Here is a 25,085-nt window from a genome sequence, read left to right as displayed (position 1 = left end):
CACATTAACGAAATTCCTACTCTTTTTGCCAATTCCTGAACTTGCTTTGCTGAATTTCCTCTTGTATTAACACTGAGATGCTTAGAATCAGAGACAAATTAGTTTCTTCCTAACTCAGAAAACTTTAGTGATAAATAACAGTTTATTAATCTTGTCTCTGTTTTAACTACAACTTTTGATTGAAGGTATATAATTTTATACATTTTTCAAATTTGAGACATGCCCTATTAGTTTTATAAATTTGAATCACATAATATGTCTTAAAAATCAAAATTTTGTGTAAATAAAACCTTTTTTATGCTTTAATGTTACCATTTTGATTTCATAGTAAAGAAACACAAAATGACAGTTAATTTTCTCCATATTTTGCTGTTTACTTGTTAAAACATTTTCCCCCTTTTAATTTTTTTAACCAAGGAGATGACTATTTTCTAAGGAATTACATTGTCAAATCATAAGCCCAAAAGTGTCCATTTAAAAATGTATTATAAACATTGTAAATCTATTTAGTTTTAAAAATGAAGAAGACATTGCTACCAGAGAACCGGTACTCACCAACCCACAAGCTGACTACTAGAATCTTGAACATTGCTGTCAAATCCCATAATCATTTAGTGAAGAAGACAGCCCCAGACATTTCTATATCTAAAAGATGAGCACAATCAGTGTATCTTTAAAAAGGAAACAAACCTGTACATTCAGCACTGAGTAGATATCCTAAAAGGCAGATGGTGACGAGGCCCGGTGATTCTGCCATGATCGTGTTCAGGCACTGCATAACCTTTGCTAGCAGATTGTGCAAGTAACAACGTTGACCGGTTGTTCCAAAGTACAAGCTGAGCTGTATTTACTTCTGGGAAACAGTGTCCATCTCCCTCAGTGGGTCCTTGGGCTATTTCCAGTGGCCTCTTGGGTTAAATGAAGGGAAGAGGCGGTGGCCATCATTAAACTTCACCTCTGATTCCATGGGCTGCTGCCACTGTGGCTGATTTGAGGCTGAAGCAGGAAGTGACACGTCATTAGACTAGGGGGAGGTATAATGGCTACAGTTGCTGTGGCAGCAACATTCATCATGGGACCCATGTTATTCTTATCAGGGAGCACTGTCATACAGTTTAAAGGTAAGGGGATGGAAAGAATGAAGTCATTTTGTCACCCACCTTAAAATATCCCCCTTGCTTATATCCCTTAAGTCACCTGGTTGGTCCTTTATGTTCCTCCTCATAAGGAGGAGCTGATAAACTTGATTGTGCCCTGTACCAGTATGGTGAAATGTATGGACCCTGTCTCAGAATGAGATCCATCTAGGTTGCTGCATGTTTCAGTAGCTGCTTTTTGTTGCTGAGCAGTATTTCATGTTGTGGATATGCCACTGTTTAACTATTCACCTACTGAGGGAAATTTTGATTGTTTCCGGTTTTTTGCTATTGCAATAATGTGCTTTCAGCATTCACATATAGGTTTCTATGTGGACATAACTTTTTAATTTCTCTGGGATAAATGTGCAGAAAGACAGTTTCGGGTTATACGGGAGTTGAATGTTTGGTTTTTAAATAAACTGCCAAACTCTCTTCTGAGATGGCTGTGCCACTTTACATTCTGACCAGCAATGGGTGAGTGATCCAGTTTCTCTGCATCCTTGCAAGCATTTGGTATTACCACTTTTTAAATTTTAGGCATTCTGATAGGTATGTAGTGATAACTTATTGTATTTTAATTCATATTTCTCTTTATCCTCTTCGGTGAAATGTCTGCTCGTATCTTTGCCTGTTTTCCAATTAGACTGTTGGATTTTTAATTGTCGGTTTTTTAGTGTTCTTTGTAAGTTGTAGATATGAGTCCTCTGTCAGATATGTGATTTGCGAATATTGTCTTCAAGACTTAGCTTGTCTTTTCATCCTCTTAACTGGGTCTTTCACTGAGCTAAATTTTTTAATTTTGATGTAGCCCCATTTATCATTTTTTGATGGATCACACTTTTAATGTCATATTTAGACCTCTTCCACTAACACTAATTATGAAGGTTTTTCCCATTAAAAAATGTTTTATATGTTTAAGTTCTGGAGTCATGTCTGTGCTGCATTTTGAGTTAATTTTTATGTAGGCTATGACGTTTAGGTTGAGCTTTATTTTTTTGACCTGTAGGTACCTGATTCCTCCAGCGCCCTTTGTTAAAATGACCATCCTGTTGAATTGCTTGTGCAAGTTTTTCACAAATCAGTTGAGTGTATTGGTTTGGGTATATTTCTGAGTTCTCTATTCTGTTCCATTGCTGTATGTGTATATCATCTCTGCCAATGCCACTTTGTCTTGATTACTGTAGCTATATAGTAAACCTTTATATAATATAGAGTGTTTCCTCTCACTTTAATATTCTGTGGCAAGATTGCTTTAATTATTCTAGGGCCCATAACTTTCTGTATAAATTTTATATTTTTAAATTAAAGTATAGTTGATTTACAATATTATGTCAGTTTTAGGTGTGCAGCATAGTGATTCAGTATTTTTACAGATTATATGCCATTAAAATTTATTACAAGATAATGGCTATAATTCCCTGTACTATGTGATGCTGGCTGTGGGTTTGTTGTAAATGGCCTTTAATATGTTGAGATACATTCCCTCCACACCAACTTTGATGAAAGTTTTTTTCATCATGAATGGATATTGAATTTTGTCAAATGCATTTTCTGTGTCTATTGAGATGATCTTGTGATTTTTACCCTGCCTTTTGTTACTGTGGTGTATCACGTTGATTGATTCGCAAACGTTGAACCATCCTTGTGACCCTGGAATAAATCCAACTTGATCATGATATACAATCCTTTCTATATATTGTTAGATTCAGTTTGCTAATATTTTTGTTGAGGATTTTTGCATCTATATTCATCAAAGATATTGACCTGTAATTTAATTTTTTTGTAGTGTCTTTGTCAGGTTTTGGTATCAGGGTAATGGTGGCTTCATAGAATGAATTTGGGAGTGTTCCACGGTCTTCAGTGTTTTGAAAGAGTTTGAAAAGGATAAGTATTAGTTCCTCTGTGTATGTTTGGTAGAATTCCTCTGTGAAGTTGTCCGATCCTGGACTTTTTTTTGCTGGGAGTTTATTTTTTATTATAAATTAAATTTCACTACTAGTGATTGGTCTGTTCAGATTGTCTATTTCTTCTTGATTCAGTCTTGGCAGATTGTATGTTTCTAGAAACTTATGCATTTCTTCTAGATTATCCAGTTTGTTGGCATAAAACAATCTGATTATAGTTTCTCTTATGATTTTTTTGTATCTCTGGTATTGGTTGTTAATTCTCCTCTTTCATTTCTTATTTTGTTTGTTTGGTGAGCCTGGCCAAAGGTTTATCATGTTGTTTATCTTTTCAAAAAAAAACAGCTCTTGATTTTATTAATCTTTTCTATTTTTTTTGGTCTCTATTTTACTTACTTCCCCTCTGATCTTTATTATTCCCTTCCTTATGCTGACTTTGGGCTTTTTGTTCTTTTTCTAATTCCTTTATGTGGTAGGTTAAGTTGTTTATTTGAGATTTTTATTTTGTTTCTTGACTAAGGCCTATATAGCTGTAAACTTCCCTCTTAGAACTGCTTTTGCTGCATCCTGTAGATTTTGGAGTGTTGTTTCCATTTTCATTTATCTTAATTTATTTCCTGATTTCCTCTTTGATTTCCTCATTGACATCCACTAGTTTTTTAGTAGCATGTTTTCGTCTCCACATGTTGGTGCTTTTCCCATTTTTCTTTCTGTGATTGATTTCTAGTTTCACACTGTTGTGGCTGGAAAAAATGCTTGCCATAATTTCTCTCCTCTTGAACTTGAGACTTGTATTGTGGCCTAGTATGTGATCTATCCTGGAGAAGGCTCCATGTGAACTTGAAAAGAATGTGTATTCTGCTGTTTTTTTGGATGGAATGTCCCATAGTTATCCGTTAAATCCGACTGGTCTGTATCATCTAAGACCACTGTTGCCTTACTGATTTTTTGTCTGGATGATTTGTCTGTTGATGTCAGTGGGGTGTTAAAGTACCTTGCCATTGTTGTATTATTATTGTCAATTTCTCCCTTTATGTCTGTTAGTATTTGCTCTATGTATTTAGGTGATCCTGTATTCAATGCATGTATGTTAATGAGTGTAATATCCTTTCTTGCATTGATCCCATTATTATCATATAATGCCCTTCTTTGTCTTTTGTTACTGACTTTTTATTTTTTTAATTGAAGTCTAGTCAGTTTACAATGATGTGTCAATTTCTGGTGTACAGCATGTTTCAGTCATACATGTATGTACATATATTTGTTTTCATATTCTTTTTCAGCATAAGTTACTGCAAGATATTGAATATGATTCCCTGTGCTATACAGTATACACTTGTTGTTTATCTGTGTTAAAATATAGTAGTTAGTATCTGCAAATCTAATCTCCCAATTTATCCCTTCCCACCCCCTTTCCCTCCTGATAACCACAAGTTTGTTTTCTGTAAGGCTTTGTTTTAAAATGTTTTGTCTGATATGAGTATTGCTACTCTTGCTTTGTTACTTCCATTTGCATGAAATATCTGTGTGTGCCTTTAGCTGTGGAGTGAGTTTCTTCTAGGTGACATGTAGGAGGCTGTTGCTTTTTAATCCAGTCAGCCACCCTTTGTCTTTTGATTAAAGCATTTTAGTCCATAGACATTTAAAGTAATTATTGATAGATACGTACTTACTGTTATTACTTGTTTTCCAGTTGTTTTTGTATTTCTTCTCTATTTAATTCTTTCTGTTTCTTCCCTTGTGCTTTGATGATTTTCTTTAGTAGTATGCTTGTGTTTCTTTCTTTTTAGTTTTTGTATATCTACTGTAGGTTTTTAATTTGTGATTACCATGGGGTTCATATATGTTGACCTATAACTATACTTGTTTTAAACTGGTAGTCATTTAGGTTCAAACACATTTTGAAAGATCTACATTTTTTATTCCCCTCCCCCATATTTTGTGTTTTTGATGTCATATATTACATCTTCTTGTTTATCCCTTAACTGTTTATTGTAGTTATAATTGCTGTTAGTTTTTTGTCTTTTAATCTTCATACTGTCTTTAAGTGGTTGGTCCTCAGTCCTTACTATATATTTGCCTTTCCTAGTAGGATTTTCCCTTTTATATAGATTCTTATTTCTTTTGCACTTAGAGAAGACCCTTTAACATTTCTTTTAGTATAGCTTTAACATTTTAAAATTAATTATTTTAATTGAAGTATAGTCAGTTTACAATGTTGTGTCAATTTCTGGTGTACAGCATAATGCTTCAGCCATACATATACATACATATATTTGTTTTCATATTGTTTCACTATATGTTACTACAAGATATTGAATATAGTTCCCTGTGCTATACAGTATAAACTTGTTGTTTATCTATTTTATATATAGTAGTTAGTATCTCCCAATTTATCCCTTCCCACCCCTTTTCTGCTGGTAACCATAAGTTTGTTTTCTATGTCTGTGAGTCTGTTTCTGTTTTTTAAGTAAGTTCATTTGTATCATATTTTAGATTCCACATATAAGTGATATCATGGTATTTGTCTTTCTCTTTCTGGCTTACTTCACTTAGAATGATGATCCCAGTTCCATCCATGTTGCTGCAAATGGCATTTTTTTGGCATTATTTTATTATTATGGCTGGGTAGTATTCCATTGTATAAATATACCACAATTACTTTATCCAGTCATCTGTTGATGGACATTTAGGTTGTTTCCATGTCTTGACTATTGTAAATAGTGCTGCTATGAACATTGCAGTGCATGTATCTTTTAGAATTAGAGTTCCCTCTGGATGTATTCCCAGGAGTGGGAGTGCTGGATCATATGATAAGTCTACTTTTAGTTTTTTGAGGAATCTCCATAATGGCTGCACCTTCTGTCTCAATTGGTATCCCCCACAACACTTTCCTGCATTTCTTCAGGGGAAGCAGCCACAAGAAGCGATGGAGGAATGTCTTAGAAATCATTGCACTGATTTTTAGAGATAAGTTTATGTCACAGGGCAAAACAGTAGGTCACAGAATTGTTCCAACCCTGTATATCAAGCTCTGCGGGGGAACCATATTATTTTCCTCTATTTCATAAACTGCTGAGGATCTCTCTGCCCAAAGATAGCTCCTGATTGTCAGCCTCTGCCTTCTCGAGCCTCCAGCCTACGGGCTCAGCTGTAATCAGTCACGAGGCAGAAAGGATATCAAGAAGTCCCAGCCCTACCGTGAGGTAAGGTCTGGACCTACGTTTATTACCAGGCTTGTATCCATGCTGCCTGAGGTGAACCCACTGAACCAGGCCATATGACTGGGATGTTGCCTTGTTTTCATTCACCTAGCCCACCAGTTCTCTCCTCTAAACTGTCTTCTACTAGTCTAGAGTCTCCTTTACCCAGTGTTTCCCTGAAGCCTGGCCCTGGCTCTTATAATCTCAGCTGCTCACAGTTTCTGATTCTGAGGTGCTGATGTGTGCTGCCAGCTGGTTGCCTTGGCCTGTGGAAGCTGGCTGCACTTGAGAATCATGGTTCCCCGTGAGCCTTTGGCCTAAGTGTAGTGGACTGTCTACCACACTGTTCAGAGACCAGACCTTTGACTGTTCACAGCTTTCTTCTCCACTCGACTAGCTCACTATAGAGGTCCTGTGTGGCTTCTGTCTGAACTTGCACTGCTTATAGACCATGGTGTATAGATGGGTCCGTAACCATCTCTGTGATGTGATGGAGGTGTTGTGGTATCATGGAGAGAACAGGAAAAGAGTGATTTTTCTAATCACAGCTGGCAACTGTCCTTTTCTTCACACCTTTTATGTGAGTTGGAACAGCTTCTCTTTCACATGCCATCAAGTAATCAGTCTCAAAACTTTGGATGTATTAGTGAACTCAAGGCAGACTGTTGGGACAGAAGACATGGGTTCAAGTTGCAGATCTCTTACTAACTGTGGGACCTTGGGTAAGATGCATCACCCTACTGGGTTCTAGTTTCCTTATCTATAAAAATGGGGATGATAATCATTGTATATATCTCATGATAGTGGTGAGAAGATTAAATGAAAGAATGGATGTGAAAATGTTTCGTGGACTGCTCTTTATCCTATAGAGGAGAACTGTGAGTTATGAAATTTTATGTTCTGTTGCTCACATGTGAAGAAATGCATCAGAGTATCAGGACATCTACTGGCCAAAAAATCTGACCAACTGATCAATGCTTGTAAGAAGAATAGTGGAGTTTCCTGTTAGCTTAAGGTATGGCTCTGTGACTTGGCACATAGAAAATCAAACATTACAGATTTGATTCCAGCCAAATCGATACATGAGGAGGCAGCGTGTAGTAGTGAAAAGAGCATGGGCTTTAGATAGACAACCTGGGTTCAGATCTCAGCTTAGCCTTAGAACGAGAAAGACAAATATCAAATGATATCGCTTATATGTGGAATCTAAAATATGATACAAATGAACTTACTTAAAAAACAGAAACAGACTCACAGACATAGAAAACAAACTTCTGGTTACCAAGCAGGGTGAAGAGGGGTGGAGGGATAAATTAGAAGTTTGGGATTAGCAGATACAAACTACTACATATAAAATAAATAACAAGATAGTATGGTATAGGATAGGGAACTATATTCAATATCTTGTAATAATCTATAATGGAAAACAATAGGAAAAAGAATATATTTACATATAACTGAATCACTGCTATACACCAGAGACTAACACAAGTTTGCAAATCAGCTATACTTTAATTGAAAAAAAAAATCTCAGTTTAGCCACTTACTGGCTAGGTAAACTTGGGCAAATTAGTCTCTTTAAATCTCAATTTCATCACAATAATACTACCCCCAAACTATTGATTTTTTTAAAAATCCAATCTGACCATCTTTGTTAACTGGAACATTTAGCCCACTTACATTTAATGTATTTACAGATATATTTGGGATTAAATTTATCATTTTATTATGTGCTGTTCTTTGTTTTGTTCCTTGCCTTTCTTTTAATTATGTTTAATTATTCTATTATTTTCCCTTTACCAGTTAAAGTTATATACTCTATTTATGTAGCTGTTAGCCTGTGAATTTTAACATGTATAACTTAGGAAAGTCTAAAGTGAGTCAAAGCATTTATCCTACTCCTAGGTACTGCAAGAATTTTGGAACACATTTATGTTTTGTCCTTTCCTCCCCACCTCAAGCTTGTATATTTTGTTGCCTGGTATTAAAATCTATCATGTTTCATTTCTGTTTTTAATACCACTAGATTTTATTATTATTGCTTTTATAGTCAGTGTTTGTTTGTATTTGCCCTCATTTTTATTACTTTATTCTTCATTCCTTTTCACACCTCAGATATTCCATCTGGTATATTTTCTTTTGGCTTTAAATTAATCTTTTTAGTAAATACTTTCTAGTAAAAATATAGGGTAATAATGCCTGTTATTATTATTGCCTATAGCTATTTCTGTTTTGCATTGGTTCCTTTTTTTTAAATTGAAATATAGTTAGTTATAGTGTGTCAATTTCTGGTGTACAGCATAATGTCCAGTCATGTGTATATATACATATATTCATTTTCATATTCTTTTTCATTAAAGGTTTTTTCATATTCTTTTTCATTAAAGGTTATTATAAGATACTGAATATAGTTCCCTGTGCTATACAGAAGTGATTTGTTTTTTAATTTATTTTTATATATAGTGGTTAACCTTTGCAAATCTCAAACTCCCATATTTATCCCTTCCCACTCCCATTCCCCTGGTAACCATAAGATTGTTTACTGTGCATTAGTTCTTGAAAGGTATTTCTGTAGGTTATAGAATTCTAGGTTTATAATTACTTTTGTTCGACACGTGGAAATAGTCCACTTCTGGCTTCTGTTGTTGGTAGTGAGAGGTCAGCTATCTATTGGTTATTCCTCTGAAGTTAATTTGTCTTTTTTTATGTCTACTTTAAGATTCATTCTCTCCCTTCCTCCTTCCCTCCTTCTCCCCCTGTGTTCCCCCACCACCCCAAGTCTATCTCTGTGCAGTTTCATTATGATGTATCTAGGCATGGATTTCATTTCCTTTATCCTTCTTGGAATTCACTGGACATTTTGAATCTTAGAATTTGTGTCATTATTCTGCCTATGTGGCCATATAATCTTCTCTCAATCAGGACCCTCCTTAGAATGAAAGGCGGTGATACAAATTATTAAGCTGGGATATCAAGCCTAAACTAGGATTGTCCCAAGTAAACAGGCTCACTATACCTCTGCCCCTCTAGCCATCTTATGCTTACTGTTTTCATGATATATTTTTTCCCAGTCATTTACTTTTGACCTTTCAGTGTTTTTATTCTTAGTTTGTCTCTTGTTGGCAGCATATGGTTCAATTTTGTTTTTTATCCATTCTGAGAATCTGTTCCTTTTAATTGAAATGCTTATACCATTACAGTTTAGTGTAACTATTGATATGCTTCGATTTGTTTACCCTTTTATTATTTGTTTTCTGTTTGTCTCTTGTAGGGGTTTTTTGGTGGTGGTTGTTCCTATCCTGTTTCCTGCCCTCATTTTTGATTTTTTGAATATATTTTAGTACTCTATTGATTGGCTTTTTAGCTATAATAGTTTGTATTAGTGTTTAGTGGTTCTGCTGTCAATTAAAATATACATTCCTAAGCTTTACCAATCTACTGAGAATTAATATTGTATCATTTCATGTAAACTGTAGAAGCTTTTTAACCATATAGGTCCCTTTAACCCCATTCTCATTCTTTGTTATAATTACATATGTTTTGCATCTACCTACATTGAAAGACAAGAAAATGTTATACTTTTTCTTTAAAAATTTAATATATATTTCAAAGAATTTAAGAAGTAAACCATTTCTAATGCTTTTCATTGTTCTTGAAGATCCAAGTTTCCCTCCAGTACTATGTGCCTTCAGTCTAAAGAACAGTGCAGTATGTTTTCTTAGTTTTCCTTTTTCTAAAGATGTATTTATTTCACGTTTATTCCTAAGGGGTATCTTCATTGGATATAGAATTCTGGGTGACTTTCTTTTCTTTCATCACTTTCAATATGCTCTTCCATTATCTTATATTCTTCATAGTTTCTGATTAGAAATCTGTGGTAATCCTACTTCATTGTCATCAGATAAATGCAAATTAACATCACAGTGTGGGACCTGTGGCTTCTGAAATGATGACAAAACCCGTCAATCGATCAGTCTCCCACTGCTAACTGTTGACTTGACAAAATACAGAAATAGCTACCTGAGGATTCTGATATAAAAGTACAGGCAGGCAAACTGTGGAGAAGAGCTGAAATTCAGAAGCAACATGCACAGGCATGAATTTTGTGCTATTTGTTTTTGTTTCCATGGGTTTTCCCCAAGGGCAGGCATCAGTTGTTCAATGAGAGAGGGCAGCAAAAGCAGCTTCAATTTGTATAGAAATGGTGCTGTCTTTTTGGCTAGGGGAACCAGGGAAAGAAATCCAGGCAACCGTGTCTAGAGAGTGGGGTATACTTCCCGAGGGGAGAGAGCTGGACAAAGGGATCTTCTAATCCTGTATATGAACACAGGGAATGTCTCAGTCTGACTCTTGAACCATTTAGTTAAGTGGACTCAAAGGAGCAGAGCAAAGGCTTAAAGACTTGAACTGATAGTTAAACTACCATCATGCATGGGCCATGGTTATTTTGTTTGCATTATATAATTTCCACTTAGTTGGGTTTTTTTTCTTTGTTATTAATTTCTATTTATCTTTCTGTTAATTTCTATTTTAATTCTATTTTGGTTAGAAAACATTCTGAATGGTTTCAATATTTTATGTGTTGATTTTATAATGTTCATGGCTCAGCATTGATTTTAATAACTGTTCCATGTGCCCTTGGAAAAAATGTGAATTCTGGCTTTTTTGGATGCAGCACTCTATAACTGAGTATTATATTTAGTTTGTTGTGCTCTTTAGGACTTTTATATGTAGACTGCTATTTTTGTCTGCCTGTTCCATCAGCTATTGAGATTTATGGGTAAGCATTCCTTTATGATTGTGGACTTGTCTATTTCTCTTTTAGTTTTCTCAGGAGTTTTGCTTGATATAATATGCTTGGAAGCTATATTATGTGTATACAGCTTTAGGATACAGATATCTTCTGATTGATGTTTTTGAGCTCTTCATCACTATAAAGATATTGAAGAGGTACCTCTTTATTTTTATTTTTTAAATTGAAAAAATTTTTATACAATCTTTAAAGGTTACTTTCCATTTAGTTATTACAAAATACTGGCTGTATTCTCCAGGTTGTACCTTGAGCCTGTCTTACCCCCAGTAGTTGTGCCTCCCACTTCCCTGCCCTTAACACTGCCCCTTCCTAGTTTGTTCTAGTATCTGTCAGTCTGTTTCTTTTTTGTTTTATTCACTAGTTGTAGTTTTTAGAGTCCACATATAAGTGATATCATACGGTATTTGTCTTTATCTGTCTGACTTATTTCACTTAGGATATGCCCTCCAAGTCCATTCATGTTGCTGCAAATGGCAAAATTTCATTCTTTTTTATGGCTGAATAGTATTGCATTGTATATGTATATAGGTGTATATATATCACATCTTTATCCATTCATCTGTTGATGGACAGTTAGATTGCTTCCATACTTTGGCAATTGTAAATAATGCAGCTATGAACATTGGAGTGTATGTATCTTTTTGAATTAGTGTTCTGATTTTTTTTGGATATATAGCCAAGAGTAGAATTGCTGAGTAAACAAATGGGACCTAATTAAACTTAAAAAAACCTTTTACACAGCAAAGGAAGCCGTTGACAAAATGAAAAGACAACCTACTGAATGGGACAAAAATAACGTGCAAATGACACGACCGACAAGGGAATAATTTCCAAAATATCCAAACAGCTTATACAACTCAACATCAAAGAAACAAACAACTCGATTAAAAAGTGGGCAGGAGAACTGAATGGACATTTTTCCGAAGAGGAAATGTAGATGGCCAAAGGCAAATGAAAAAATGCTCAACACTGGTAATGATCAAGCAAATACAAATCAAAACCACAATCAGATATATATTACCTCACATGTGTCAGAATGGCTATTATCAAAAAGAACACAAGTAACAGATATTGGCAAGGATGTGGAGAAAAGGGAACCCTCGTGGGAATGTAAGTTGGTGCAGCCACTGTGGAAAACAGTATGGAGGTTTCTTGAAAAACTAAAAGTAGAGCTACCATATGACCCAGCAGTTCCATTCCTGGATATTGACCTCTTTATCACTACAAAATGTTGCTCTTCATCTGAAATAATGCTTACTACCTTAATATTTACTTTGCTTGATAGTACTGCAGTTATGCCAGCCTTCTTTTGATTGTTTGAATGTTGTATTTTATCTATCCTTTTAATTTAGACCTTTCTGTGCCTTTATATTTTTTTAAAGTGTTTTTATGTCTATTATAGTTATCTTTAAAAAATTATAACAGCTTTACTGAGATATAATTTACGTGCTATAATAATCTTGCTTATAAGTGTACAACTCAGTGGATTTTAGCATATCCAGAGTTGTGAAACCATCACCACTAATCTTAGAACATTTTCATTACCCCAAAAAGAAATTTTGCATCCATTAATCCCTTCCAATTCTTTTTTTACCCTAAGACCCTAGAAAATATAATCCTCTTTCTGTCTCTGTGGGTTTGCCTAATGAGAACACTTCATATAAATAGAATCATATAAAATGTGGTCTTTTGTGTTTGGCCTCCTTCACTTGGCATGTTTATAAGGTCATCCATATTGTAGCATTTATCAATCCTTCATTCCTTTTTATGGCTGAAAAATATCCCATTGTATATACACTACATTTTGTTCATCCATTTATTGATAGTTGGACATTTGGATTGTGTCTACTTTTTGGCTATCATGAATGATGCTGCTGTGAACATTCACATAAAGGTTTTGTGTGGACATACATGTTCAATTCTTTTGGTATACACTTAGGAGTGGGATTAGTGGGTTATATGGTAATTCTATGTTTAATATTTTGAGGAACTATCAAACTGTTGGGCTCCCAATTCTGTTCCATTGATCTATATGTCCATTCTTATGTCAGTATCACAATGTCTTAATTATTGTAGCTTTGTAGTAAAATTTGAAATCAAGAAGAATGAATCATCCATATATTTTTTTTTTGGGTGAGTGTTGTGGTTATTCTAGGTCCTTTGCATTTCCATATGAATTTAGTGATGAACTTAGCAGTTTTTGCACAAAAGCTGGCTGTGATTTTTGACAAGAATTGCATTGAGTCTGTAGATAAATTTGAGGAGTATTTCCATTTCAGCAATATTAATTGCCCCAATCCATGAACATAGGATGTCTTTCCATTTATTTAGGTCTTTTAAAATTTCTTTCAAAATATTTTATAGTTTTCAGTGTACAAGTTTTGTACTCCTTTTGATAAACATATTTGTAAGCACTGTATTCTTTTTCATACTATTGTAAGTGGAGTTCTTGTAATTTCAGAATGTGCATTAGTATAGAATTACAATTGATTTTTGTATATTGATTTTTAACCTGCAACTTTGCTGAGCTGTCTTACTAGTTCTAATAGTTTTTTTGGGAGGGATCCCTTAGGATTTCCTCTATATGATTGTGTCATCTGTGAATAGATAATAGTTTTATTTCTCTCTTTGCAACTTGATGCCTTTCATTTCATTTTCTTGCCTAGTTAATTGCTAAGGCTAGAAATGCTAGTAAAATGCTGAATAGAAGCAATGAGAGCATACATCCTTGTTTCTAATGTTAGGGGGAAAACATTAATTTTTTCACTGGTGTGATAATTAGGTTTTTCATAGATGTCCTTTTTCAGATTGATACAGCTCTTTTCTATTCCTAGTGTATCCTAATTGTTACTGAAGCTCTCTCAGGCATTTAAACTGTGATTTTTATAACTTGTCCATATTTAATTAGTTAACACAGCAGGAGTATCTATTTGCTGTGATTTATTACATTTTACCTGGAAGCAGAAGTTGTGTGATTATTTTTAAATGTCTCTTTCTGAAACTCAGTTGTAAGCTACGTGAAGGTAGGAACATTGTCTCTTTTGCTTATTTTGGGTTGTCTGACATTTAGAGGTTATTTGTGAATAAATGAATGAATAATTAAATAAGAGATAATGTCTATAAATTGCTGGTCACATTGTATGTCCTTGATAAAATTAATGGTACTTTTCTTTCTTGACTCTGGTTCTTGCAATTGTTTATCATACTAGGGTGGAGGCTACAATTTGCACCTGTTATCAATCATTTTTGCCTGCCTTTTAAGAGAGGGAATAAGAAAAAGCATCAGGGAAGGCTGCAGAACTGGGATGCTGAGATACAAGTGGCTGACCTACTTCTCCAGGTTTACTAGAGCTCAGTCTTGTAGCTGACAGCATGAGGATTTGACTTTTTTCATTTTATGATTTTGCGACTTGGGTTACACCAGTGGATGATTTATGAAGTTACCACTCTCATATTTCAGTGACAGAAATGTGTTAAGCTGTATTTAATCTATTTATGCATTCAACTGGAGGATGCAATGATAATTACTTAGCATCCTCTCTGTGTAAGAATCTGCAGATAAGCAAAGGAGCCCGGGGAAAATGAGGTGCAATTGTACAGTATAATGTGACCACAGGGGTAAAAGGGAGCACAGAGGTCACCATTCTACCCAAGTTAGATACTAAAGTTTTTGACATATAAGAAAAGAGCGTTATACAAGTATCTGGCTTTCAATATGTGTCTCAGGTTCCTATAACAGTAGTTGCTGCTTCCCTGCATTCTAGAATCAAGAGCCATATTGGTAGGATATAGCCAATTATAAGTCAGCCAGCTACTCTGGTTATCGATTGCTATGACACAAATTGAGGGTAGATTTATACTTGGTCATTTTTCAAGAAGGGTGTTCTAAGAGAAATTCATTGGCTTGTCAGAAATTCTTAAATTATTATCCTCAAAGCTGTGACATTTTTAGAAGAAGAGCATCATATTGCCTCCAAAGATAATACATCATAGCAGATGAAACATGAAAGGAAATTTTGAGTGATTCAACACAACAATGTTCTTTTGCTTTTTAAAGCATTTCATTTTCTTTAGGAGACAAAAGTTTCTACATTTTAACAATTCCATTTGCTCCCTCATCTTGGGAATAAGGTAGAAAAGCAAGTTCCTCCTAGTCCTCCCAGTGATTTGGCTTATCCGTGGACAGCATTTTAAAATTGACAGGGTCCACTCTTCTTTATTTTCATATTTGGGTCTCATAGTAATCCTTTGAATGAGGCAGGGAAAAGAGTTATATCTGTCTTATAGGTACGGGAACCAAGACTCTGAGTCCTGGCCAGTGTTCCTGCCTTTATCCCGCTCTGCCATCCCAGAAGCTAAGCTTATGTTCGCACTAGCTTACTTACGTGTTTAGCCATTTTTGAAACCCCCACAGTTCAGTTTTTAGTATACTAGAAAGGAAATGAATAAATAAATTTTTGAATTCTTGCTGGATCAAAAGACCTATTTTTCTCAAATATTTAATTAGATTTGTGTATAGTAACCTGCCTTGAACTCTGCTTTCATCTGAGAAATCCTGTCACAGTAAAGTACATCTGGGAAGAAAAATAACAGAAGGTTTAAAAAAAAAAACCCAACAACAACAACAACAACAAAAAAAACAGGTTGAGATGAGCTGCCTGACTTAAAAAAAAGAAAAAAAGAAAAAAAATTCTTGCAAAGATAGCTTTCCCGCTCAAATGACAGCAGTGAGTGGTGAGAAAGGCAAGACTTTACAGTAGAGAGGACAAACATGATTATTAATTCATTAGTAAACCACGTTTTCCTTCTGTAGCATCTGTCATTTCCCTTCTGTTGAATCTAGTCTGTTTTTCTATTAATGAACTATCAGATAAAATAATCGGACTTGGTCATTCTGTCTATATCTATAACTGGGTGTAGCCATTTTATGTAGCAAAATGAAGAATTTTCAGCCGGGGGTTAGATGAATCTGCCTTTTTTGTGTGTTTTCTAATTGAATTGTCAGTAGTATTTCATCATAAGCTTTGCAAGTTATTTTTATAAAGCATTGGGCCTGCAAAATTGACCTTGGCCTTGGTGGTGCCTCAGGGTCTGAGAGCACCTCTGCTCGGCCATCCCACCCCCATTCCTGTCTCTGTTGCTTCATTGCTAATTGGTGTAGGTTCTCTGTCTCTGTTTCTCTCTCTACACACACACATATGCACGTACAGTCCCCAAATAATTGGCTGGAGTGAACATATTATTCAGTGTATATCTACTTTAATACATTTACCTTACTTTTATTCTGAATTAACTAGTTGCCTTGAATTTTAATTCATTTATTCAAAGAGTATTTATTGAGCACCCACTATATGCTAGGTGCTATTCTGTGTCCTGTGGTAAAAGCAGAGGACAAGACAGGAATAAGTCTGATCTCATAAAATATGCACTCAAGTGTCAGGGGAGGCAGAATGAAACAATAAAACGTATAGTATGTTGGTGGTAAGTGCTGTGGAGCACAGTAAGGGAACGTGGTGGACAGGAAGTACACCTGTGCTGTGTGGGAGGGGGTGCCTTTTGGAATTAGGTGGCAAGGGACTGCCTCACTGACAAGGTGCCGTTTGAATGAAGGCTTGAAGGAGTTGACGGAATGATGCATCCAGATATCTGGGGAAAGAACGTTCTGGGCAGAGGGAGAACATCAAGTGCAAAGACCCCGAGATGGACCTTTGTGTAGCCAGCTCTGTGAAATGCCAGGTGACCGGACCCGAGTGAGGGAGGCAGGTGGTGGAAGACAGTCAGTGAGCCCGTGGAGACTGTTGGGAGCTGGTAGAAGAGCTTGCCCAGAGGAGAGGGGTACAAGGTGACATGTGTGAACTGGGTCACTCTGCCTGCTGCGTTGCAAACAGATGTGAAGAAGCGAGGACAGAAGCAGACCAGTGAGGAGGCTGTTGCAGCAACCTAGGGCAGCGACGATGGCGAGAGGGCCAGGTGGGAAGAGTGGAGGGGGCGAAGTGAGGGGGTTCTAGATGTAGTCTGAAAGCATTGCCAGTAGGATTTTCTTCCAGATGGGGTGTGGGCTCTAGAGAACGAGAGCAGTCAGGATGACTCGAAGGAGTTGGCCTCAACAGCAGGGAGGGTGGGACTGATGGGACCGTTATGAACTTAGATGGGGAAAACGGAGGAGGAGCAGGTTTTAGGGGAAAGTCTGGGTTTTGGTTTTGGACATGTTAAATTTGAGATGCCTGTTAGAGACTCCAGTGGAGCTACTGAGGAGACAGATGGTTACACATATCTGGGCTTGAGAAGCTACATATAGGTACATTTGGGAGTTGTCTGTGTATAGGTGGAATTTAAAGACATGGGACAAGATAAGATCACCAAGGGAGTAAGTGTAGAGAAAAATGTCCACAGACTGGGCCCAGGGCCCTCTAACATTTACAGATCAAAGACATGGGAAAGAGCTAGTAAAGGTGACTGAATGAGAGCTCAGTGATCTGCGAAACCCCAAGTGTGGGCCTTACAGAGAGAGTAAATGCAGAAAAAAAATTTGTTTCCTGGAGCCCCATTGTTCTGTTAGGCCTTGTACTCTCCCTTAGTTGGAGGGACTTCACATAGTCACCTGTACGTAAGGGGACTCCTCACTTATTTTTAAAGTTTGGTAGGTGGTAATCTCATACTTTTGTTACAAGAGGCAAAGATACTAGGTACTGACAGATGTGTCAAAGCAAATATTGTAATGGAACCACTTTTTGTTCCAGAGAATGCAGTGTTATAATTAAGACATTGTTCCACTCTATCATCATGACAGGTCAGTTTAGTGCTTTGCCAATTTCTTTCTTTTTTTTTTTATTCATGGAGCTGGGTAGGGTGTGGTAAGACAGAGATGGAAAGGTCAGCATGAGGCAGGAGAGACTGAGTATTTGAACATTTGACATCGTTTATTTTGACATTCAACAACAACAGGTCACATAAAAGAGGACCCAGGAGCTGTTTTTCCCTTCCACTACCATTAAATGTCATGTCACCAGTGACAGCTTGGAGGCTGATTCCATATTCCTGTTTGTTTGAAGAGCCATCCTTGATATACAGAACTTTTCTGAGGTGGAAGGTCAAGGCCGTGTGTGTTGTAAATTGAACGCTCAGGTCAACTTTTGGTTCTTTGCTCTTTGAATTTCACTTCCTTGAACTTGCTGGCCAGCATCTGTCATCTGTAAGAATCAATTTAGAAAATCAGCTAGCAGGTGCCCATTTTGCACATACCTGCCAGTCCCAGGTGAGTGTTCCAGTGGCACCGTGGCACCACAGCATCCTTGCTGGTGCCTAGGAATAGTACTAATTAATTTTCACTGCCTTTTCCCATGTAAGGATTTCGGTCAGAAAGACTCATTTCTAAAAGATGGCCTGGAGCAGATTTAAGCACAGAGCCCTTTAATTGGCATGAGCGAGCAACAGTTGGACTTTCTGAATTGAGCTTTTCTGTGGTTAACCAGAGCGCATAGAGACAGCTCTAATTGCCTCTCAGCTCCCGAAGGAGAAGACGGAAGGGAAAAAAGATAGCAGAGCAGTGAATGGCCTGACTGAATTAGTCTCTGGGCATTGTTTTTGCGATCTGTCTCTTCATGTGAACCCTACTTTGAAAATAAAATATTTGAATTATAAACAGGTACTTGTAGCAGTTGGGCTACATAATCAGCTTTATAATTTGATGTAGAATTTTAAAAATCTGTTGCTGTGACTCATAGGTTGAATGAAGAGGGCTTAGTATTTTAACCTGTGATGTTTTCTGAGACTTTCCTTGTCTTTTTGGGGTAGGCTTTACTAAATTAAGGCCCTGTAGCTTATCTACGAATATATTCTCTTGGCTATTACACACACACACAGTACTGATTTATGAGAGCTTTTATTTCAAAAGAGCACTGTCAAATTAGTGAAAGAATAAAGAGTGTAGAGTATGGGCTCAGTTATAAGATGTCACATTTTACATGGAATGAATCATGCTTTTAGGCAGGTAAGCTATATAAAAACTCTTGCCATAAATACACACTCCGTGGATGAGTCCAGGAGAAGTTGTGAAGGGCGAGAGGAAGACTGATAAGGACTCGCCTTCTGGGCTGCACTCTGCTCTTCAGGCCGCTGTTGCTCGAGGCTGGGAGACGGGCTGGGCCCCAGGGGCCTCTCAGGTCGGCATCCACCGCCTCGCGCGGATCTGCCCGGCGATCCTGGGGCAGCCGTTGAGCGCTGTCCGACGGGCTTCCTCACCTGCTGCCGTGGACGTGACGGGGAGTCCCAGGGCAGCAGCACTGCCGGGGTTGCTGGAGCTCTGCTGGCTGGTCATCACTGTTTTTAAAAATGCCTGCCATGCACCAATTTGTAGGGCTTGCCCCTTATCTTGTGGCTTCAGATTTTGACAACTGGCTTGAAATACTGACGTTCTAGGCAATAAGGCATCCTTTTTATTCAAGCTGCTCATTACATGATGAGGTTTTCAGGGCCATCCTGAACTGCTGCTTGCCCTAGTGGGCGGCAGAGCAGGCTCCTGAAACTGTCTCTGAGGGCCCGGGGGGGCCCCCCTCCGTCCTGGACCTTGGCACAGCCGGGGTCCTTGGCCGCACCCCGGCCTGCAGGCCTTGGCCTCGCTGCTTAACCTCAGCTGTGCAGCGTGGTGTGTGGAGTTCAGTTCTCAGTAGAGTCAAGACCTGATTATTCTACGTGATGTGGTCCCCTTCTCTTTATATTTATGCGTTCATTTACTCAATCATTCAAACATTTTCTAGAAGTAACTGTGGGAAAGCTCTTGGATACTTCGTGTCAAGCGGTAAGCAGTACCCGCGAATCTAGAGCTGCAGATAAAACTGTTCTTAGTTACAAAGCTGTAATTGCAAGTTACTGAGGAAATACGAGGCAGGCTTCTAGAGCATCTGAGATGAGATTTCGGCTGAGGTGATAAAGATGTCTCCAGAAACGCACACCAGTATCAGTTGTTTAAACTTTCTCTCCCTTTCTCCTTTGTTTTGAAAGTGGCAGGCTGCCTTCTTCTGATGAGTTTCACCTGCCCCCCCAATTCCCTGCCCGACTCTGCCCTGTGGTTCCTGAAGGTCTCCTGTCCCGCTGGGGCCTCTCTCTCACCTGGAGGACATTCTCAAGCCTCCTCGAGCTCTCAGCCAGTTCCCATGACCTTATCGTGTCCGGGCCCTTATTCCCTGTCTGTGTGCCTTCTATAGTTAATACCAAGCTGGACGTGCTCCTTCAGTGGGTGCGATGGGTTGAAGTGGTTCCCCGACCTTGCAAAAATAGGCATGTTGAAGTTAATCTTAACCCCAGTACCTCCAAATGTAACTTATTTTTAGAAAGTCTTTTTCCCCAGAGTTTTATTGAAGTATAATTGATACACAGGACTGTATACGTTTAAGGTGGACAGCATAACAATTTGACTTACATACCTCATGAAGTGATGACCTCAGTAAGTTTAGTGAACATCAGTCATCTCATAGAGATACAAAATGAAAGAAATAGAAAAACTATTTTTCCTTGTGATGAGAACCCTCAATATTTAACGACTTTCATACATAACGGACGGCAGTGTTAATGATGTTCATCGTGTTGTACATGACATCTCTAGTACTTATATCTTATAACGTGAAGTATGTACCTTTTGACTACATTTATTCAGTTCCCCCTTGCCCCAGCCTCTGGTAACCAAAAATCTCACCTCTTTTTATCTGAGTTTGTGTGTGTGTGTTTTTAAAGCGTAATTGACCTCCAACACTATGTTAGTTCCTGTTACACAACATAGTGATTTAATATTTCTATAACTTTCAAAATGAGAAATAGTGTTTAGAGGTAATCAAGTTAAAATGACATCATTAAGGTGGGTCCGAATTCGATATGACTGATATCCTTATAGCCAGGGGAAATTTGGGCACAGAGCAGGCCTGTATGGGGGAAGACCATGTGAAGATACGGGGGAACGCCATCTACAAGCCAAGAAACACTGAGGCTACCAGAAGCTTGGAAAGGAGCATGGAACAGATTCTCCTTCACAGCTCTCAGAAAGAGCCAACCCCGTCAACACCTTAAACTCTGGCTTCTGGCTTCTAGGCTGTGAGACAGTACATTTCTGTTGAAGGCACCCAGTTTGTGGCACTTGGTGATGGCAGCCCTGCACACTAGTACAGTGGGCACAGATATGGTTGCCTAATGATCAGAACCAAGACCCCTTCTTGCTCACTCTGGTCAACGCCTCTGCGCTTGTTAACCCTATTGGCCACCTTCCTTTTGAAAATTTGAGAGTCAGGATGGTGAGATGAAATAAACCAGAGCTCTGGAGTTTAGGCCAAGCTGGGCTCAAATTCTTGCGTAATTTTATTCATCTTCTGTACACCCATGAAATAGCATTTGTATCTACCTCCTATGGTAGTTGTGAGGATTACATGAAATAATGCATGTAAAATATGGGTCATACAGGTAAGCACAATATAAATGAAAATTAATGTTAGCTCTGTAGTCAGGCTGGGAAGAACCTAGACATTGAGTAATACCAAGCCAAATGGTAAGGACCCTGGAAGTTTGACTTGGAGGATGGTTTAGCAGGGGAGGTGTTTGCGCCTCCTCCGAACTCTCACCTTCGTTCTGTACTTACCAGGCTGTACACTTTCATTGGTTCATTGCCCTTCACGTTAAATTTTGAGGTCATTGATAGTGGACATAGTAAATATTTGATGAAATAATGAAATGATTGAATGGAACAAACATAAAATAACGTTCCTGGCTGATCCAAGGGCTCAGTGTTCACGCCGTCATATCAAAGCTCAGTGTGGAAAGCAGTGAGCTACACGAGTCTGCAAGGTAACAGAAGCTGCTGTTAATGAGTTGATTGTTTGGGCTGAAATGTGTTTTTCTCAAGTTCTCAACAATCTCCACCTGCCAGGACTATATAAAAAAAATTTTTTTTTTGGTAAATCACTGGATCAACCTGAGTGAGTGAAAACACACTTTCAGCATATTTCTCAGAACTGTATATACTAGGGTGGTGTATTGCTGTCATTTCTGTGACTTCATTATCAGAATTGTCCACTTGTGCTACTCAGACACAGAGATAACATCAAAACTATATTTTTTAAAAAAGCACTTTGTCACTTTAAGAACGCAGAATGCCAAACCAGAAAGAACATTCACTTTATGGGCCAAAGTTCTATGGCAGTAATCCTAGAAACCACAAATACAGGTAGATCGGAATTTGCTGGCTCCTGTGTCATTTCATAATGGCAGCTGGCTATGTACAAGAATGTGTGTCCTCAGCAAATATTAAGTTTCTTTAATGAACAGTCTGCAGGCTCTTTGTATTCCTTATTATATGAGACTTTGAGATGGGCTTGCACTGATTTTGTTGTAATTCAGACATCAGCTTCCCCTTCACATCAGTCTGAGGGTGACCTTTTCTAGCTGTTAAGGAGTCTAAATAGGTTTTTCAGACTACTCTGTGTTTACTCAGTTTACCCACGGCCCCTCTCCTACCCTCCATTTATTCAACTCGATATAAAGATTTCTCAGCGCAGGTGGAGAAAGAAAAAAAATCATTGTAGATTTTTCCACTGTTATTCACAGAGCTTAAAATAAAAAAGCTGTATTTATACTTCATTGAATAAGAAGGTTTGCTTGGCTAAATGAGATGGTGAGCATTAATATAAGATTTAAAAAGAGACAACGGTTATGTTACTCCCACCCTTGAAAGTGAAAAGCATAAGGCAGAGAGTTGCAGGAGGTGCAGCTGAATAATGAGGCATTTTTCTGAGAAAGAGGAGTGGAAGAGTGATTCTCAGCTCTGGGCCAAATCCTTGGCCTGACTCAGTGCAATCCAGCACACACTTTATAGTAAAGCTCAGAACAGAGGGTATATGCAGTCAATAGGCTTTTGTATCATAAAACCTGAGTCTTCTTATAAATACCCTGGCATGTGCATGTTCTCACCCCAGTGTTACTTATAACACTGAAAAGTTAGGAACAGCTCAAGTGTCAAACAGTACAGAGCTGGTTAATCAAACTGACGCAGCCATGTGATGGCATGTTATACAGCTAGTAAAAATTTTGTTGTAGAAAAGGGATTTAATGGCATTGGATGATGGTCCAATATATCAGTAATTAGAGAAAAAGCAGATCATACAGTAGTAAGTCCAGTAGGAACCTAATAAATACAGACACATAGTCATAGAAGTCTGGAATATAATTTCCGAAATTGTTTACAGTGGCTATCTCTGGATTGTGGAATTAAAGATGGCTTTTACTTCTCTTTGTGTTTTTAAAACGTTCTCTATAGTGATAATGAACTTCGTAATTAACTTCACAATCAGAAAAAGAGAGGATACCTTTCCCTCTTGTAAACACTATTGTAGTGACTTGAATGGTGCCCCCTCTTTCCCAAATATCTGTGTCCTAATCTCTGAAACCTGTGAATGTGACCTTATTTGGAAAAAGTCTTTGCAGATATAATTAAGTTAAGGATCTCGAGATGGGATTATTCTGGACTGTGCAGGTGAACCCTAAATCCGAAAACAAGCATCTTTATGAAAGACAGAATAGGAGAAGGCACGTGAAGATGGAGGCAGAGTTTGGAATGATGTGGCCATGAACTAAGGGGTACTGCCAGCTGCTAGAAGCCAGAAGAGGCAGGGAAGAATTCACCCCTAGAGCCTCCTGGGGGAGCACAGACCTACCGAAACCTTCATTTTGAACTTTTGGCCTCTGGAATTGTGATAAATTTGCTGTTGTTTTAATTCTGTGGTAATTTGTTACAGTGGCTGCCGGAAACGAATATATACTACAGTTCCTTCTGCACGGACATCTGACTGGGAGCTTCTCTCTGGCTCTCCTCAGCCCTGGATCACTGTGGTCACCATCTTCAAAGAGCCATGCTGAGCTCTGTCACCAGCTCACTGTCCATTCAAATGGCCTGTCTCATCCCTCCTGTTCCTCTTCTCTTCACTCTCATTTGTGAGAGGTTCCTTTTAATCACTACAAACTGCACCTGTTGTTTGGTCCAGGCAGAGCACCTGTCCGCTACTTGTCTCAGGCAATTGGCCATTTGTTATTACACATTCACAAAAGGGCTTTAATAGCCTCTGTATTTTCAAAGGCAATCCAGTGACTTTCACCAATCTTTCAAATATCTGTAATGACTTAAAGAGGCTCCCAAATGACAGGACACCCAGGATACTTTGGGTATATCATTATCCATTTAGAGGAGAAAGGGAAATGCTTTAACATAGCATAAGGAGAAATCATTCCCAAAGTCGCCAAAGAGATTTCCCAAATACTTGACACTTCTACAGATAATTTGCAGATATTTTGTTTCTATTTGCCAAAGAAGTGAAGGTAGCTCATTGGTGACTTGACCCAGTCCATCATGCTGGCTTCATCTCTGATCTCTTGCTGATGGTCCAGTAATCTGTAGTGCTGTGTTCCCTACCTCATGCTATTCCTCCTACTCTGCCCTGTCTGGAGTGAGGCTCTCCTCCACCATGGTCCTCTGCGCCTGACTTGCTTCCTGCCCATTACCCCAATCCTTTAGATTTGGCTCAAGCATCACCTCTAAGAAGTCTTGCCCGAGCCCCACTTCCCAGGTACTAGGCCTGGCCTCCTGTGTCTCTCTAGCAGCATGGCCTCACCTCTACCTCTGCTCTGTTCACGATATGTGGAAATGATCTCTTTGTGCAGGTGGAACATTTTCAAGTTTATGCTACCTGACAATATGGTATCCACAAGGCAAAAGAAAGAGAAAATGAAGCAGTCTCTCCAGTGAATGGAATACTGTCTGTGGCTAAATAATCTTTGCAAAGTAAAGGCTATCTCCATTGCCATGCAGATCTTTTAGCTTCTGCCCACTGGATCCATATGAATAATTCCTAAGCAAACCCCTCATTTTCCATTGCAAGAAAAAAGACAGAAGCTGATGAGAAAAGGTTGAACAGGGGCCTCCCAAATGTGAGAAGATGCTTGCTTTGAATGATCATAATAGAAAAGGGCCATGGTCTGTTTGGCTCTTCCCTAC

The 25,085-nt window shown here is 38.1% G+C and overlaps 1 protein-coding gene across 1 annotated transcript in view; it reads right to left on the bottom strand.

Annotated features, from left to right (window-relative positions):
* The window catches only part of F9 (coagulation factor IX), a 29,432-nt gene extending 28,635 nt beyond the window's left edge, over positions 1-797 (bottom strand). Inside the window, exon 1 of the mRNA XM_006217369.4 lies at positions 691-797. Within this exon, the coding sequence (XP_006217431.1) occupies positions 691-778 (88 nt within the window). The 5' untranslated portion in view covers positions 779-797. The remainder of the gene's footprint in view (positions 1-690) is intronic.
* Between the last annotated feature and the right edge of the window lie 24,288 nt (positions 798-25,085).

The sequence above is a fragment of the Vicugna pacos genome, chromosome X (genome assembly GCF_048564905.1).
Source record: "Vicugna pacos chromosome X, VicPac4, whole genome shotgun sequence".
Classification (NCBI taxonomy): Eukaryota; Metazoa; Chordata; class Mammalia; order Artiodactyla; family Camelidae; genus Vicugna; species Vicugna pacos.
This window is presented reverse-complemented; position numbering and strand designations above follow the sequence as displayed.